Genomic DNA, 14096 nt, shown 5'->3' with positions numbered 1-14096 from the left:
ATGCTTTATTTGAAATAATGTATTCATCCAAGGAAGATTAGCAGAGACTTTACATTTCGAGTTGTTGAATCTGCAGTTTGCAACAAAGTGGGTGCTGAATTTTATAAACTGTTGTTTGTTAACCAAATCATATTTGTAGAGTTGTTCATTTTGACCTGCAGGGCAGTACAAATAAATAAAGACTGTTGGCTTTCTCTAGAACAGATAACTGTAACTGTTTTCACTTTCAACTGAACTATTGGACTGTGACTTCGTGAAAAATGTGAATCTTTTGTGATTGGTGGCTTGTATGTTTCATTATTATACTTTTTTTTTGGACTGGGTTGATAAAATCAATTAATCAATCTCAACCAATCCAAGCTAAATAAATCAAAATCTGATCCCTAAAAGTAAATATCGATATTTTATGCCTTTCCTTTTCTGGTGACCGAATGCATAACAGCAGTAAAGCCAAAGTCCACTAGCTTGATGCTACTGTATCAGATTAACATACTTATCACAAATTCAAAACATAAATAGATTATGATTGTATTTCTATACAAATGTCTGAATACGTAAATCGTATAAATTGAAAATGTAATCGGATCGAATCGAATTGAGTGGATTGAAAAAAATTTATTTGTGATTCGTGAATGGAATTGATCCAGGCCCTGTTGAATTGAATCGAATCGGTTCTGGAAATTATTGGTGATAGCCAGCCCTAAATCTTTAAAGCTATATAAAGACAAAACAATTAAGATTTACAGTTATAGGTAGAATAAAAAACAAGAGAAAATTCTCAAATAAATATAAATTGGGAATGGAGTTTTGAAGATGATGCAGTTTTTCTTTAAATGTGCTGCGTCTGTGTGAAAAGTGTGCTCCTTTTTATTGCAGGTTTTTCCTCTGGATTACATCCTGATCACTGTCATCACCATGTACTTTGTATTCACCTCCATGGCTGGAATTCGCAACATGGGCATCTGGTTCTTCTGGATCAGAGTAAACAACATTTTTACTTTTTCAGTTTGACTAAACAAATGTAAATGTAATAAGCCATAAAGATGAATGAGCTTAAACTTCCCTTTGGGGAGCAGTATAGTGAAATGTAACTTTTTCTGATGTTAGTCTTTAATGCTTTCTTCTTTAGCTGTACAAAATAAGACCCAAGAGAACACGTCCCCAGGCTCTTCTCTTCCTCTGCATGATTCTACTTCTGATTGTCCTACACACCAGCTACATGATCTACAGTCTGGCCCCACAATATGTCATGTATGGCAGCCAGAAATACCTTGTGCAGGTGAGAAAATAGCCATGTTCATTTCATGTTCGGGTCTGTCTGGTGAGAGTTAGCTGAGGGTGGGCCTGGAACTACAGCAGTGTCTGTCAGCGTGCTCAAAGCTCTTTGGTGTAGATTTGTGTAGGTTGTGGTGTGGTCTCTGTGGGCAGGCAGTCATGTTTCTACGTTCATGTTCTTTTTTGTACGCTGTCTATGTGTCTCACTTCTTTATTTGGCTGTGTGTGCCACTTAAAGACTGTGTGATCAACTGTTTTTTTCCCCTCTCTTTTTCTGTGGCACAGTTCAGCTACATCATTTTTTTATTAACCTTTTTCCCAAAGTAGAAAAAAATGTCTTTAGATTTTTTTCTTGTTTGTTTTGCCATCCAGATACCATCTGGAAATACCACTACTGATACCACAAGGACATGTGATGCTGATGCACCAGAGGGTGAGTTTCGCTGTCACCACAAACAGGGATCCACCAGTCAGTTTTATTCATAAACGGATAATCATAAACTTAGTTAAGCTAGGTAATGATCTGTTGTACCTTTTTGGTAATTTTACCAAGTAAACCCCAGATTGTAACTAAAAGATAAGTTTAACATATTTTTGATTCTTCACAATATGCTCAATGAAGTTTAAAAAAATAGGAGTTTTAAACACTGGCAGTGAGAAATACAGCATTACCAAGCAGTTGTGTACAAATAAAATCAATGCCTTCCTATATTTTTGGTAAATTATAATTCAGGCCACTGTGTATGCGCCACAGCTACCCTATTCATTTGCTGTCAACGCATATTGCCCTTGAAAATGGATCATTAGCTCTTTCTTGTGATATATTTATTCTCTAATGTTTATTTTCTTGTCTTTAGAATTTAAACTATGCAAATGCAGAGTTTCCTTCAGTTCTTTAGAGAAGTACTTCCTTTCTGGCCTCATCAGGCACCTTATTTTCTGATGTCCTCAAATTTTCTTGAAAAACCCAGGAAGCCTTAAAGATAAATTTTAAGGCTTTTTGTTTCCATTAAATTATTTGCAGAAAATCCACTGATGTTTGCATCATACTGCATTTGTGAAGAAGTTCAGAGTACAGGTCAAAGTTCAGGGGTCTGCAACCCTGAGGCTCCAGAGTCATACGTGGCTCTTTTACCCCTCTGTCTGCTTAAAGAAAAAATAAAATCTATTTATCTGACTATAAGGCACATTTAGTGAAACAAAACAGTTTTAAAAAGAAGCCATGTAGACCTGTGGAAAGTTGGAAACTATTTCATATTTAGAAAAAAAGATATCAAAAACATCATTCATAGGTTCATTTGTTAATTTAAATTGTCCGAAGGTGTGTATGGGTGTGTCAGACTGGCGACCCATCCCATGAATGGCCGTGATAGGCTCCTGCCCCTGACCACGAACGGGACAAAAACGGGTTTAGAAGATGACTGAATGCATCAGCAGCAGTAACGAGATAGAAAGCAATGTCTGATTTTTTAAGATTTTCCATCTCCTGCTTTAAGCTCCTAACATAGAAGTCAACTATTCTTGTATTGTCTTTTTTTAAATTAAAATAAGTCAAATTACATTGTCAGTTTTTGTTGTTTAAATTGCATTTATCGCTTAAGTTAGAACCAGTCGATCTGCTTATGTTCACAATTTGCAATTATGTTATTACTGATAACATAAAGGAATTACATAGACCAAAAATAATCCTGTAATGCTTCAATACTGACAGCATTATGGAAATTAATTTTCTGTTGTTGCTCTCATTTTTCTGCTTAAGTCTAACAATTCAGCCAAAGGAGATTTAGCTGTGATTCTGCACTGCTTCCTCATGATAGTTTACTTGAGCGCCTTTTCTGAGAATATTGGAGTCATAAAGGGTTGAAAGCTTATTTCAGGTTCTCCAGAACTTCCATAATTTTCTTAGTTTACAGGTGCTACAATTACTTGGACAGAATTTCTAACTTCTCATTTGAGCAGCTTGAAAGATTTTTCTTTTTTTTGGTGGCCATCTTGAAAACAGCTCCTGCTTTCATAACAGCCGTTGTACCACCTGCCATGTTCAAGAGGAAATGTCAAGCTGAGACAACACATGCATGAATACAATCTCTAATCGGCATTTGGATGTAACAGGTGAAGCTCTTTATTGAAATGTGATTAAAAAGAATCTTCTTTTCTTAATTCATAGAGAACCTTTTTTTCATGTAAGAATACAGTCCTTTTCCTTTTAATTATGTCAGAAATACCCATTTTCTTAGCAAAGTAGAACACATTGATTCTTAACAAGAGGCTCAACAAATAACGGTTTAGCAGCTAACATTTCACACCTCAAAGCCTTAGTCGATACAGATGGATACGGGCAAAGAAGGGGCAAACCTGCACTGGGCAAAAAGGTGGCCTGTCGTAGAACGGTCTGTGAGACCGTAGAGCGAAATGTTCATTTACATTTTTTTGTCTACGGACATGCAACAGATTTTAGCAAACAGTTAAAATACACGCAAGGGTAAAGTAAGGATGAAGTAGGTGAAACGGAGGCGTGCCATATGTTTTTTTTTTCATTTTTAAGGGTTCCACAGGAATAAGATGAAAACTAAAATCAAACATTTCCAGGACAGAACTTTTGGAAGATTCACACTCTAAGGCAATTAGAAGAAAACCAGCTTTTTGGACCCAAGTCTCACATTTCACACCTGCTCTACTTCATCCTGCCTTTCAGTTAGTTGTAAAGAAAAAAGACAAAAGCTGCGACATCATCTCATCCCTCAACTGTCCAAAAGAAACAGGCGAAATGTCAGCTGGGGACATTTAATTTGTAAAAATGTTGATGTCAGTCCAAGAACCCTTAAGATCTGGACAGGTTAGGACTCTGCAGTAGGCCTGCACAATATACCGCAAATATATCGTTATCGCGAAATCAAGCTGTGCAATATGCATACCGCAAAAGACGGCAAAAATCGCAATAAATGGTTACCTTAAATGTGCTAAAACAAACTCATGGCAGCTTGAAATATTGAACAAATGAAATAAATCCCTTTAAGCATTTAACCAATCAGAAGGACCCGTTTACGTTTTTGATCAATCAGATGAGCCGTTTTATGTTTGATGTTTGCCCCCTAAGTCGACAAGGGTCATTTGGAGTATAATTTTTAAACTGTTGCAGTGAAATGGAAATTATGTTTTTGTTTTTTTTGCTATTTGTTTATATACCGCAATTTATATCGTTATCGCAATATTAATTACAAATATCGCATACCGCGAGTTTTCCTCATATCGTGCAGCCCTACGTGGGTTGCATTTATCACTTATGTCACAACCAGTTGATCTACTTATGTTCACAATTTGTAATTATGTTGTTATTGTCATCATAAAGGAATTACATAGACTAAAAATAAACCTGTCAAGAAGTGAGGTACTGTGGAAGACATCAGCACCTGAAACATTTTTGTCCTTAAAGACTTTTGACCTGTTGCCCTGACAACCCAGAGAATGTCTGGGTCCTGTAGCTCTTGTCACAGGCTTGTTATTGACAACAAGTAAAACATTTCTCAGCAACCACTGCAGAGCTTGCTACTCGTGTGCATGATTTGAAGAACCCTGCATGACGAATGGCATTTCCAGGAGCAGCTGTGAGAATTATTTTTTGTTTTTTCTTATTTCAGTTTAACACCACTGCCTTAAAAAAAACTAAAGTTAAAGATCAGAAAACACTGGTGCATTCCTTCACAACCTCCTGAAATGTTGTCCACTGAATAGACACTCCATTGCCTGAAACTGGAGGTTGGTGTGTCTCTAATGACTCCAAGGCAGTTTGATTGATCAGTGGTGGACAAGGCGCTAAGTGCAAAAAACGACTGCACTTATTTGTGGCATGGTCTGGGAGCAGTCTCCTCCACTTGAATACAAAAGAGCCTAAAGGAGATAGAGGGATTTGGTCAAAACTGTGTGGAAGCGGTGTGAGCTGTAAAGAACAACAGATGTCTGCATGCCCACTGCATTTACACTAATTACAAACGCAAAGGTCGTGTGAAAAAGTTTGAAATCAAACTTGAGTGAAATTGAACAAAAGGAGAAAAGCCTATCAGGAGCTGAGGCAGACAGAAACTTAATGGTTTGTCTAGAAGCAGGAAGACAAAGCTGCATGTCAAAAAAGAGACAGTGTCAGCTCGATCAGCCCTCACTGTGTAATTGATACAGTCTTGTTCAAAAGGAACAGCATTTTCCCTGTGAAGTTGGCTGGCAGGAGGAGCAAAGATCAGACTCCAACCTGTAGAGAAAATTAACCCCACAACCTACTTTCACTTGGACCTTGTACATATTTATAGGGTAATTCCTCAGCCACAGACTCAAGTTCATTAGCCCCGTGTAAGTTTTCGCTCCTTGTGCTGTTGGTTTCATTTGATGTAAACACAGTAATCCCATTCCACCGAGGAAGTTTAAGACCCTCAAAACACGGCAGTATTGATCTGAACTAGCTGACAAACTCTGGAGCTCTTCCCTCTTGTTAGAGGTTTTATCAAACCCTAGCAGAACCAAACACAGCTCCAGAATGTCAGCATGTCCTTCAGTTACATCCCTGCATCATTTTCCAACTGTTTTCATAATCAACACAGTCCTTTTTTTTTTTTTTTGTCCTTGCTTGTCCTCAACAGACCGATGGGAGAAAGAGTCTCTTGAGTTGGACAGATTTTATTGTTACACTTAATGTATTGTTGAATAAATGCCTTTCATTTTGGAGGCCAAACATTAAATATTATTGTGTATTTTCCTTTTTAATCTTGAACTGGATGCAAGAGTGAAAGGAATGTGTAGTTACGAGAAGTACTTTATAAAAAGTAGTTTAAACTTAGATTAAACTTAAACTCAGATGTTACAGAGATAAAGCACACTGTACAAACACTTTTTACAAAAATGGGAATGAAAACAAGACATCTAATTGTCGTAACCTACTTTGTTTTTCTGTCAGCACCATCATATAAATCCATTGTCCCATCGTTCATGTTCTGATGATGTACGTCAATTGTATGTTTTGGTTGTCTTTAGACCTTGTGAAGCCGTTGTACCGGGGTGTGTGTCTGGCCTAAACCATTCTGATGTATAACAGCAATAGTTTTTGTCAATCTGCTCTGTCTGTCTGAATTATTACACATTTGGCTCAAATTTCTCATGAAAGAATGAATGGACTTTCTGTAAGTGATCTTGTTTTTGAACATGTAGCTTGTGGAGCTGTCAGACAGGGACTTCGGTAGAGTAATGATTGGTTATTACGACTGTTTGTTGGGCTCTTCTAACAGTGCATAACAATAAAAAATAACTATAATTTTGAAAGGGTATTTGGTGTCATTGGTCTAAATCAAGCAATGATTTTACTGTAAGGAGAAAACATTTAAACATACCATCATTGCAAAGATGTAAAGATGGACATTCATGTGTGAGCACATTCTAGAATCAGACTAAAGAGAGACTTCTCTTTGAATTAATCCATTGTATCACTTCTGGCCTAGAAAAGGGTAGAAGTCAAGCAGGAGACTGATTAGCCAGCTGGACGCAGTGGGGTAATGGCAACAACATATTGGTGAGCAAGTGGGCTGTGCCAAAATCCCCATTATCTGCCTTCAATGAATCCTCAGCAATTAGCAGACGTGGCCCAGAAAATCAAAGCCTAAAGTTCTCTTCTGCATTACATTTATTGAAGAGTCTTTTTTTATTTGTATTTATTTGTTTGTCTTTTCTTCAAAGGAGTTGAAGGTTGCAGCTTCTGGACTTTATTTTACTTGCTGCACAGCAGGGATACACCCAGATTAAGCTCCTCTGCAGCAGTTATCTCAGATCTCCTCATCAGATTATTTAGTTGTCTGGATTTATAACAAATCTTTATATTTATTTGAATTAATAGAAAACGTGTTGGTTTTGTATTTGGCACCAGCTTTAAATGAGTTATCCATTTTGTTGTCATTTTAGTTCAGTATGCATTTTTTTTTCATTTAGTTTCATATTTTGTGGACTGTTAATGGAACCAGTTTTCGGATCATTTTAATTAGTCCTCCATCTCTTGTTCCCTCTGTTTCATTACATTTCTGTTGTCACATCATGTCCATCTTCAGTCATTCCACCCCTTATCTAACTAATTAACTCATTACCTTCCCCTGACTCAGGCTCAGAGCTGTACTCATCAGTGTTTTTTTCCCCAGATTATTAAAATGAAAAAAACAAAAAAAAAGATTATTTTCGGTTTACCAAAATTAAAAAATGTTATTAATCTTTTACCCTGTTTGTACCTTTGCCTCTGTTTTCTCTTAATCCAATGCTTGGATGAAGAAATTGCTTGGGAAACTGTTCATTTATAATGTAAGTCTGAATCTAAAGCTAAATTTGAGGATCCCCAGATTTATGGTGGACCAAAACCTTTTGTTTTTTCTACTTAAATAATTTTTATTTCAAAGCACAATCAATATCAACAAATTTACCCAACAAAATGTAGTTTTGCCATAATAAAAGTGCCCTCTCACTCTTCTGTTTTCCCTGACCATTTGTTTGCTTTTTTTCATCAGTTAATCCTTTATTTATACAAAAAGTCTTTGTTACTTTAGGGTGACTTTTATCTGTGATCAGAGGTTTGCGTTGACCCTAGAAACATTATATATTAATTCCCTATAGTGAAAACATCCGGACAAACAGGAGTATTTTTATACTTCAGACTGCTGTCAGTTTCCTAGCAACTTGCCAGTTTCCACAGCCTTGTCTTTAGAAGCTGCAAGGCAGAGACAGTCACAAATGTATGCGTTGTCTTTATAGTTTCAGCCACTCAAGCAATTCTCAGCTGGAGCCTTCCTCAAAACCACGTCAATGGAGCATGTCAATAGGTATCAATTATTCTAGAAAAGCTGCTTATCTTGATTTTTGCAGAAACTTCAACTTTCTTTACTGATTTTTAGCATTATCTAGATTTTAGCGACCTGGTATTTCTGTCAATCAAAGAGAGAAGAAACCTCCTTTTTCTAGTCTAATATTTTGCACAACATCCACCTGAATGTATTTTGTTAAAGTTAGGTGCTTTTTAAGGTTTCTTGGTATGATCTGGGGTTTCTGTTAGGTCAACTCATAGCAGATTACCTGAGTGTTAGCTGTCTTTTGTGTCTGCATTTGCAGAATCTCGCCACTACACGATATATATTGTCTGCTCCAAAAATTTTTTTTTTTGTAAAACTTTCATGACCAAGACCAATATAAGAAGACGGAGGTTTTCAAACCAATTCTGTTGAAGGAACATCAGCATCCTCAAAGGACACTTAGGTGAAAGTGCCTTACCGCGTTTCCAGATCAAGAGAACAGTGATGCTGGAGGAGTGCTGGCTGATGGAGAGGCTTTCAAAGGAGCACACGGCTTGTGCACGGGTTTCATGCATGTTTTTCATGTGCGTGGATGAAAGGTATACATGATGAATAATACTACACAAGGGCACTGTAAACCCAGATATCAGGAGTGGAGGTGAAATTCCCTAAACTCCCACTGCCTCGTGCTCTTTTAAAAGAACAATAAGGATGTCAAGGTGAAGCTGGTCAAATATATTTAGGCAGACCACTGTTGTGAACCATCTGTAAGTCTCACTCAGAGTCTGGCGGTTCAGCAAAACAGCTGCAGAACTATAGACGGTTTAGAAAGAAGAGGTGGAGTCACAGAAATTAGGACTTTTTATTTTCTCAAGGTGGTGTTGAACTGAGTTTTTGTGGTTCTATAAATGGTCTGCTGGGAAATACGTTGAAATCTTCCCAAAGGTTTTTCTTTGGGCCTCGATGCCATGCAGTTTTGTAGGAGTCTGCCTGCTCTGCACATGGGGTTCAAGTCAGTGTGAGGAGTTGTGTGAGGAACAGTGTGATAGGAGGAGCTCAGCAGGTTTAGTGATAATGCTCCAGATGGCTCTCCAACATAGTCGGAGCATCCTCGCTTCAGCTTTGTAAATTTTCTCTCCTCTCATGAAGTGATGCTGTGTGTGACACATCTCATTATATGAATTTGATCGGAAGGAAAGAGTTAGTTTTCCTCTACTTCTGTTTTTCCTCTAAGACGGTTGAGTTTCCGATGAAAGGCTCCAACGCCGCACACGTACCATAAGCACTTTCCCGTTTTTGACGTCACACACATTCCCTCTGCGTGCCAAAATTAAACCACCCATAGAAAGGAAAGACTCAGCTTAGGAACTTTTCTGTCATTTGTCTTTAGCTGTAGTGAGAAAAACTAAGTCATAAAAAATGATTTACTGTGATACTACGATGATTTAGTTTATTATATATTAAATAAAACAACAGTAAGATTAAATCTGATTTGTTGACGACTCGTTCAAACTCTTTCCAAGTATCTGTTTTTTCCATTTGCATTCTGCACTGACTCGATTCTGTTCAGACTCTCTGAGGAGAGATCCTGTTCAGAAGTTTTGCTGCATTGGTAATGACTGCAGTTACCACTGCGATGATGATCATTATAGATCTGTCAGTTCAAGGCATGCATTTCATTAAAAAAAAAGCAAACTCTCGTCTTAAAGCTAACATGAAGCGTCTGGTTTACAACCGTTACAATCTGTCTGTGTCTTCTTTTTAGTGTGTTTACAGCCTTTCTCTATTCTTTATCGCTTTATCAGTATTTCCACAGACACTAACACAGTTTTTCTTTCTTCTGGGTGCTGCTTGTTTCTTTTGGTTTGCATAAATGTGCCTGAGGCGCCTTTCTGTGTATTAATGGTCGCATTTCTTATGTGAGTTCAGACACGTTAAAAACACGGTCAAATCATAAACAGCACGTATCGGTGGATGTGTGGCTCCAACACAGTAAACCTCTCCACTCAAGTAGGAAAGATGGAATTAAAAAGATGAGAACAATTGTTTCATTGCTTGAAATTTTCAAATGTTTTGTGTGTACTTTTTTTTAACTTTCTAATACACCAGTTTTTCATTGTACTTTTCTCTCTTTTTCAGACCAGTGCACCATGACAAGAACGTATCTTTTCCTCCACAAGTTCTGGTTTTTCAGCACCATCTATTACTTTGGTAACTGGGCCTTCATTGGGGTAAGTCACAGCCTTAATATTCATCTAGTGAGATGGAAAAGAATTTATAAGATAAAAATAGTAAACATTTAAAAGATTCAAAGGTAACGCAACCAAATATTTTGTTTAAAAAAAACAACCTTATACCGAAAGATGATTCAAATGCAATTCAATAAATGTTTGACATTTTGAACAAACCTCAATGAAATAATTCTACTAGACAGGAAAGACAACTTAACTTCCACATAAGTCAATCAGTTTCTACTCTGAAAAATATATATATATATATACACAGTATATGTTTATTTTAAATGCTATTGTTCGCTGTAGGCTTTCCTCATCGGTCTGGTGGTGTCCTGCTGCAGAGGGAAGAAGTCTGTGATTGAAGGAGAGGTGGAAGCTGACGACTCTGACATAAGTGATGATGAATATGTGCATTAAAAACAAACATGACTAGTTCTTGTATCTGGTATGTAGATATTTAAAATTACAGTTCATTTCTGTTTGTGTGTGTGTCTGTGTCCTTTAGGGAGCATTCTGGGTAATTGACAGCTGGATTCCAGCGTTGATTTAAACTGACACATAAACCCCACTTAATAGGGCAGCTCAGACCATTTGTTGTTTTCCGTCTTCATTATTGATGACTTTGGGAATCTTGGAGTTTACTCTAACTCAGTCTTACCCGGAGAATTCACTTGACAGCGATTGATCGCTTGTGAGGTTCCAGACGTTTATTGCTTCAGCAAAGATGAAAACCTAAACTAATCTAAAACTATTATTTTTGTACACACAAACAAAAGTATTTTTAATTCTTTCTAAATCCTTTCAGTTAGAAATCAGAAAAACTGATTTTCTTAAAAAAATAGATTCCTATGAGTTGAAAACATTCATGCTATCATTGTTTTTCTCTTTTATTGTTGTTTTTAAAGATTGCACACAACTTTGATGGATTTGACCCTACTTGCTTTTTCCATCTAGCTTTTGCCACCATTGTTTCTGAAGCACTAATTCACCTTCAAAACAGCTTTTTATGTGAAATGAAAAGGATTTGTATCATCTGCTTTGTTTGAGGTTCCAAACGTTTGTGACTTTTAATTACCGGTACAAATATCTAACAACCGCTTGTCATCTGTGCTGTGAGGAAATGAGAACTAAGAGGAGATGTATGATTCATATTTGTTGTATTGCATCAACTGCAGCTCTGTGACACTTTTAAACACACCATTATTTTCTGTTGAAAAATAAAAAGGACATCTGTCTGCAGAAACCAAACATTTGTGCCACATGAATGTATGTCTCTATGATGTGCGCACTCCTCCTTTTCCCAACTGTTTGGCTTTAGTTTCTATAGGAACCGCCTGTTCGTCACATATTTTTGCTCTGAGACGTCTGTTTTGTTTTGTTCCCTGACATCAGAGGAGAGAAGCAAATAAAAAGTGCAGTTAGAATGTGGAAAACATGTCTCCACTAGCTGTTGGTACGGCAACCATAATTCATGTTATTGAAGTTGAATTATTAACTAACACTTCTTGTATTTAAAGAAATAAAGCAATTTCAGATATCCACCATAACCTTCTGTCTGTTTTTTTTGTTTTTGTTTTCTTTTACTTTTTTTTTGTGAGTTTGTCAAAGCACACTTCCTTCCAAGAGTTCAGGTTTTAGTGTGAAAATGTGACTTTCATTGTATTTGATTTCCTCTTTCCCTGCCTGAAACAATTTTGTGACAGTTTAGATGCAAAAAGTCAAGTTGAAATGGCTGAAAGTTGAAGAAAAAAAAAACGTATAGAGTATATTGTTTTGAGTTGCTCGTTGAACTTTTTTGGGCTAAATGTCAAATATCTTGTAGTTTAAACCATTTGACCTTTGCAATTACCGGTAGGTGTATCAAAAATATGCTACCTTTTATTTTATTCAAAATGTTCAGAACAAAGGGAAAAATGTTCACCTGTCTAATATTAAATGGAAAACTTCTACATTTTGGTTTCTTGCAATGCAATGAAAAGATTACTTAGAAGAAAAAAAACGCAATCTCTTTGAAGCATTAAAGATGTCAGGCTGACAGCAATCTGCAGTGTTGGTTTTAGTTCACAAAAGCTAAAGGGACCTCAGTGAAAGAAAAACATCAAGGCTGTTCAGATAATAAGCCAGAAACCATTCAGAATAAAGTTTAATAGTATGGCAAGGAAGAAGCTCCTTAAGAATGTCTTTAATGTCTTCAGCCTACCTTTTGGAGGTTACTAAATGTTCGCCTTTAAGGAGAGGTGATCCTTTACTGATGGCTGGGAAACAAAGTACCTAAACACGTAAGAAGACGAGATGTGGAAAACAAAAAAACGAAAAGCTGTTTATTTCTCAATAGAAGTTTATGGGACTTTGGCTTCCTGGAGACAGCAGATACATCCTGCGAGACGGGGTCACTCAGTCCAGTTCTCATATACAGTCAATGGGTTTAGTTTGAATCAGATTTGAGAAGACGAAGCACACACTGAGGAAATATTGAACGGTAGAATACGTACCAGTATTATTTGAAGGATCTGAGCAAAAAATGGTCAAAGTGTGGCAGAAAATGTTACAACATAGTTTCAGAAACACTTAATTGATACTTTATTCATCCCACAATGGGGAAATTCTTCTCCGCATTTGACCCATCCCCTCATGGAGCGGTGAGCTGCTGAGCCGCGCCCGGGAGGCAGTAGCGTTAAGGTCTTGCCTAAGGACCCTCACTGAGTGATGTTAATTGCTCGCCATTGGTATGGTAATTGCCCTCCGGGAATCGTACCGTGGATTCCTGCATTGTAGCCTCTCACCTTACCAACCGAGCTACCTAGTGACTTTTAGCAATTCTATTTTTTATCCAAAATAAAGAAAAAAATGGACACAATTTTTTATTATTTTTCAATATTTTTGCTTTAAAAAACAGTGTATGTAGTTAATTGCACTTCTTATAGTTTAAGAATATAAAAACAATGATTTTTCTCATTGTAGTATAGATAGATAGATAGATAGATAGATAGATAGATAGATAGATAGATAGATAGATAGATAGATAGATAGATAGATAGATAGATAGATAGATAGATAGATAGATAGATAGATAGATAGATAGATATAGATGCATGAGTTGGTTAGTTCAAAGGGGGCCCAGGTCCAAGAGGTTTGTTTTTCCAGGAACTGATTTTAATTGCATAGCTTAAAGGGAGGCTACTCCAAATGATTAATACTTTACCCAGATTTAGCACCAGTTTATAGCTTCCAAATGCTATGATATGAAGCAACGCACTTTTATAGTTTCAGAGGACTAGCAAACTAAAGACTCTGGACTTGGGCCCTTCTTGAATTAAACAGGGGCGCTGCCAAATTGGATAACTAGTGCTGCCATCTATGGGATAAACCAAAACCCATGCAAGAGAGGCAGGCCCAAGTCCAGATATTTTGCACTTACTGCTTCTTAAATGTCAAGCATAGTCAATACATTACAACGGACTTGGGACTTTTTTGCACATAATCACATAATCAGATAGCTTTTCCCTTGAAAACTATAGAACATATAATATTTCTATTTTGAACAATTATGTACTTGGGCCCCTTTTGAACTAACCGATTCATTCATTTATATATATATATATATATATATATATATATATATATATATATATATATATATATATATATATATATATATATATATATATATATATATATACATATATATATATATATATATATAAATAAATAAATAAATAATGTGGAGCCAATGTGGAACTAGGATAAAAGTAAAACTTGTGCTTAAACTCCTTGTGGGTTT

General features: G+C 36.6%; 1 protein-coding gene across 1 annotated transcript in view; it reads left to right on the top strand.

The window, feature by feature from the left end:
* lmbrd1 (LMBR1 domain containing 1) overlaps positions 1 to 11862 on the top strand; it is a 50984-nt gene extending 39122 nt beyond the window's left edge. The window contains exons 12-16 of the mRNA XM_011484562.3: positions 877 to 981; positions 1130 to 1279; positions 1648 to 1708; positions 10221 to 10312; positions 10622 to 11862. Coding sequence (XP_011482864.1) covers positions 877 to 981; positions 1130 to 1279; positions 1648 to 1708; positions 10221 to 10312; positions 10622 to 10732 — 519 coding nt within the window. The 3' untranslated portion in view covers positions 10733 to 11862. The remainder of the gene's footprint in view (positions 1 to 876; positions 982 to 1129; positions 1280 to 1647; positions 1709 to 10220; positions 10313 to 10621) is intronic.
* The last annotated feature ends 2234 nt before the right edge of the window (positions 11863 to 14096 follow it).

The sequence above is a fragment of the Oryzias latipes genome, chromosome 15, assembly GCF_002234675.1.
Source record: "Oryzias latipes chromosome 15, ASM223467v1".
Taxonomy (NCBI): Eukaryota; Metazoa; Chordata; class Actinopteri; order Beloniformes; family Adrianichthyidae; genus Oryzias; species Oryzias latipes.
The sequence above is the reverse complement of the archived record's forward strand: the minus strand, read 5'-3'. Positions and strand labels throughout refer to the sequence as shown.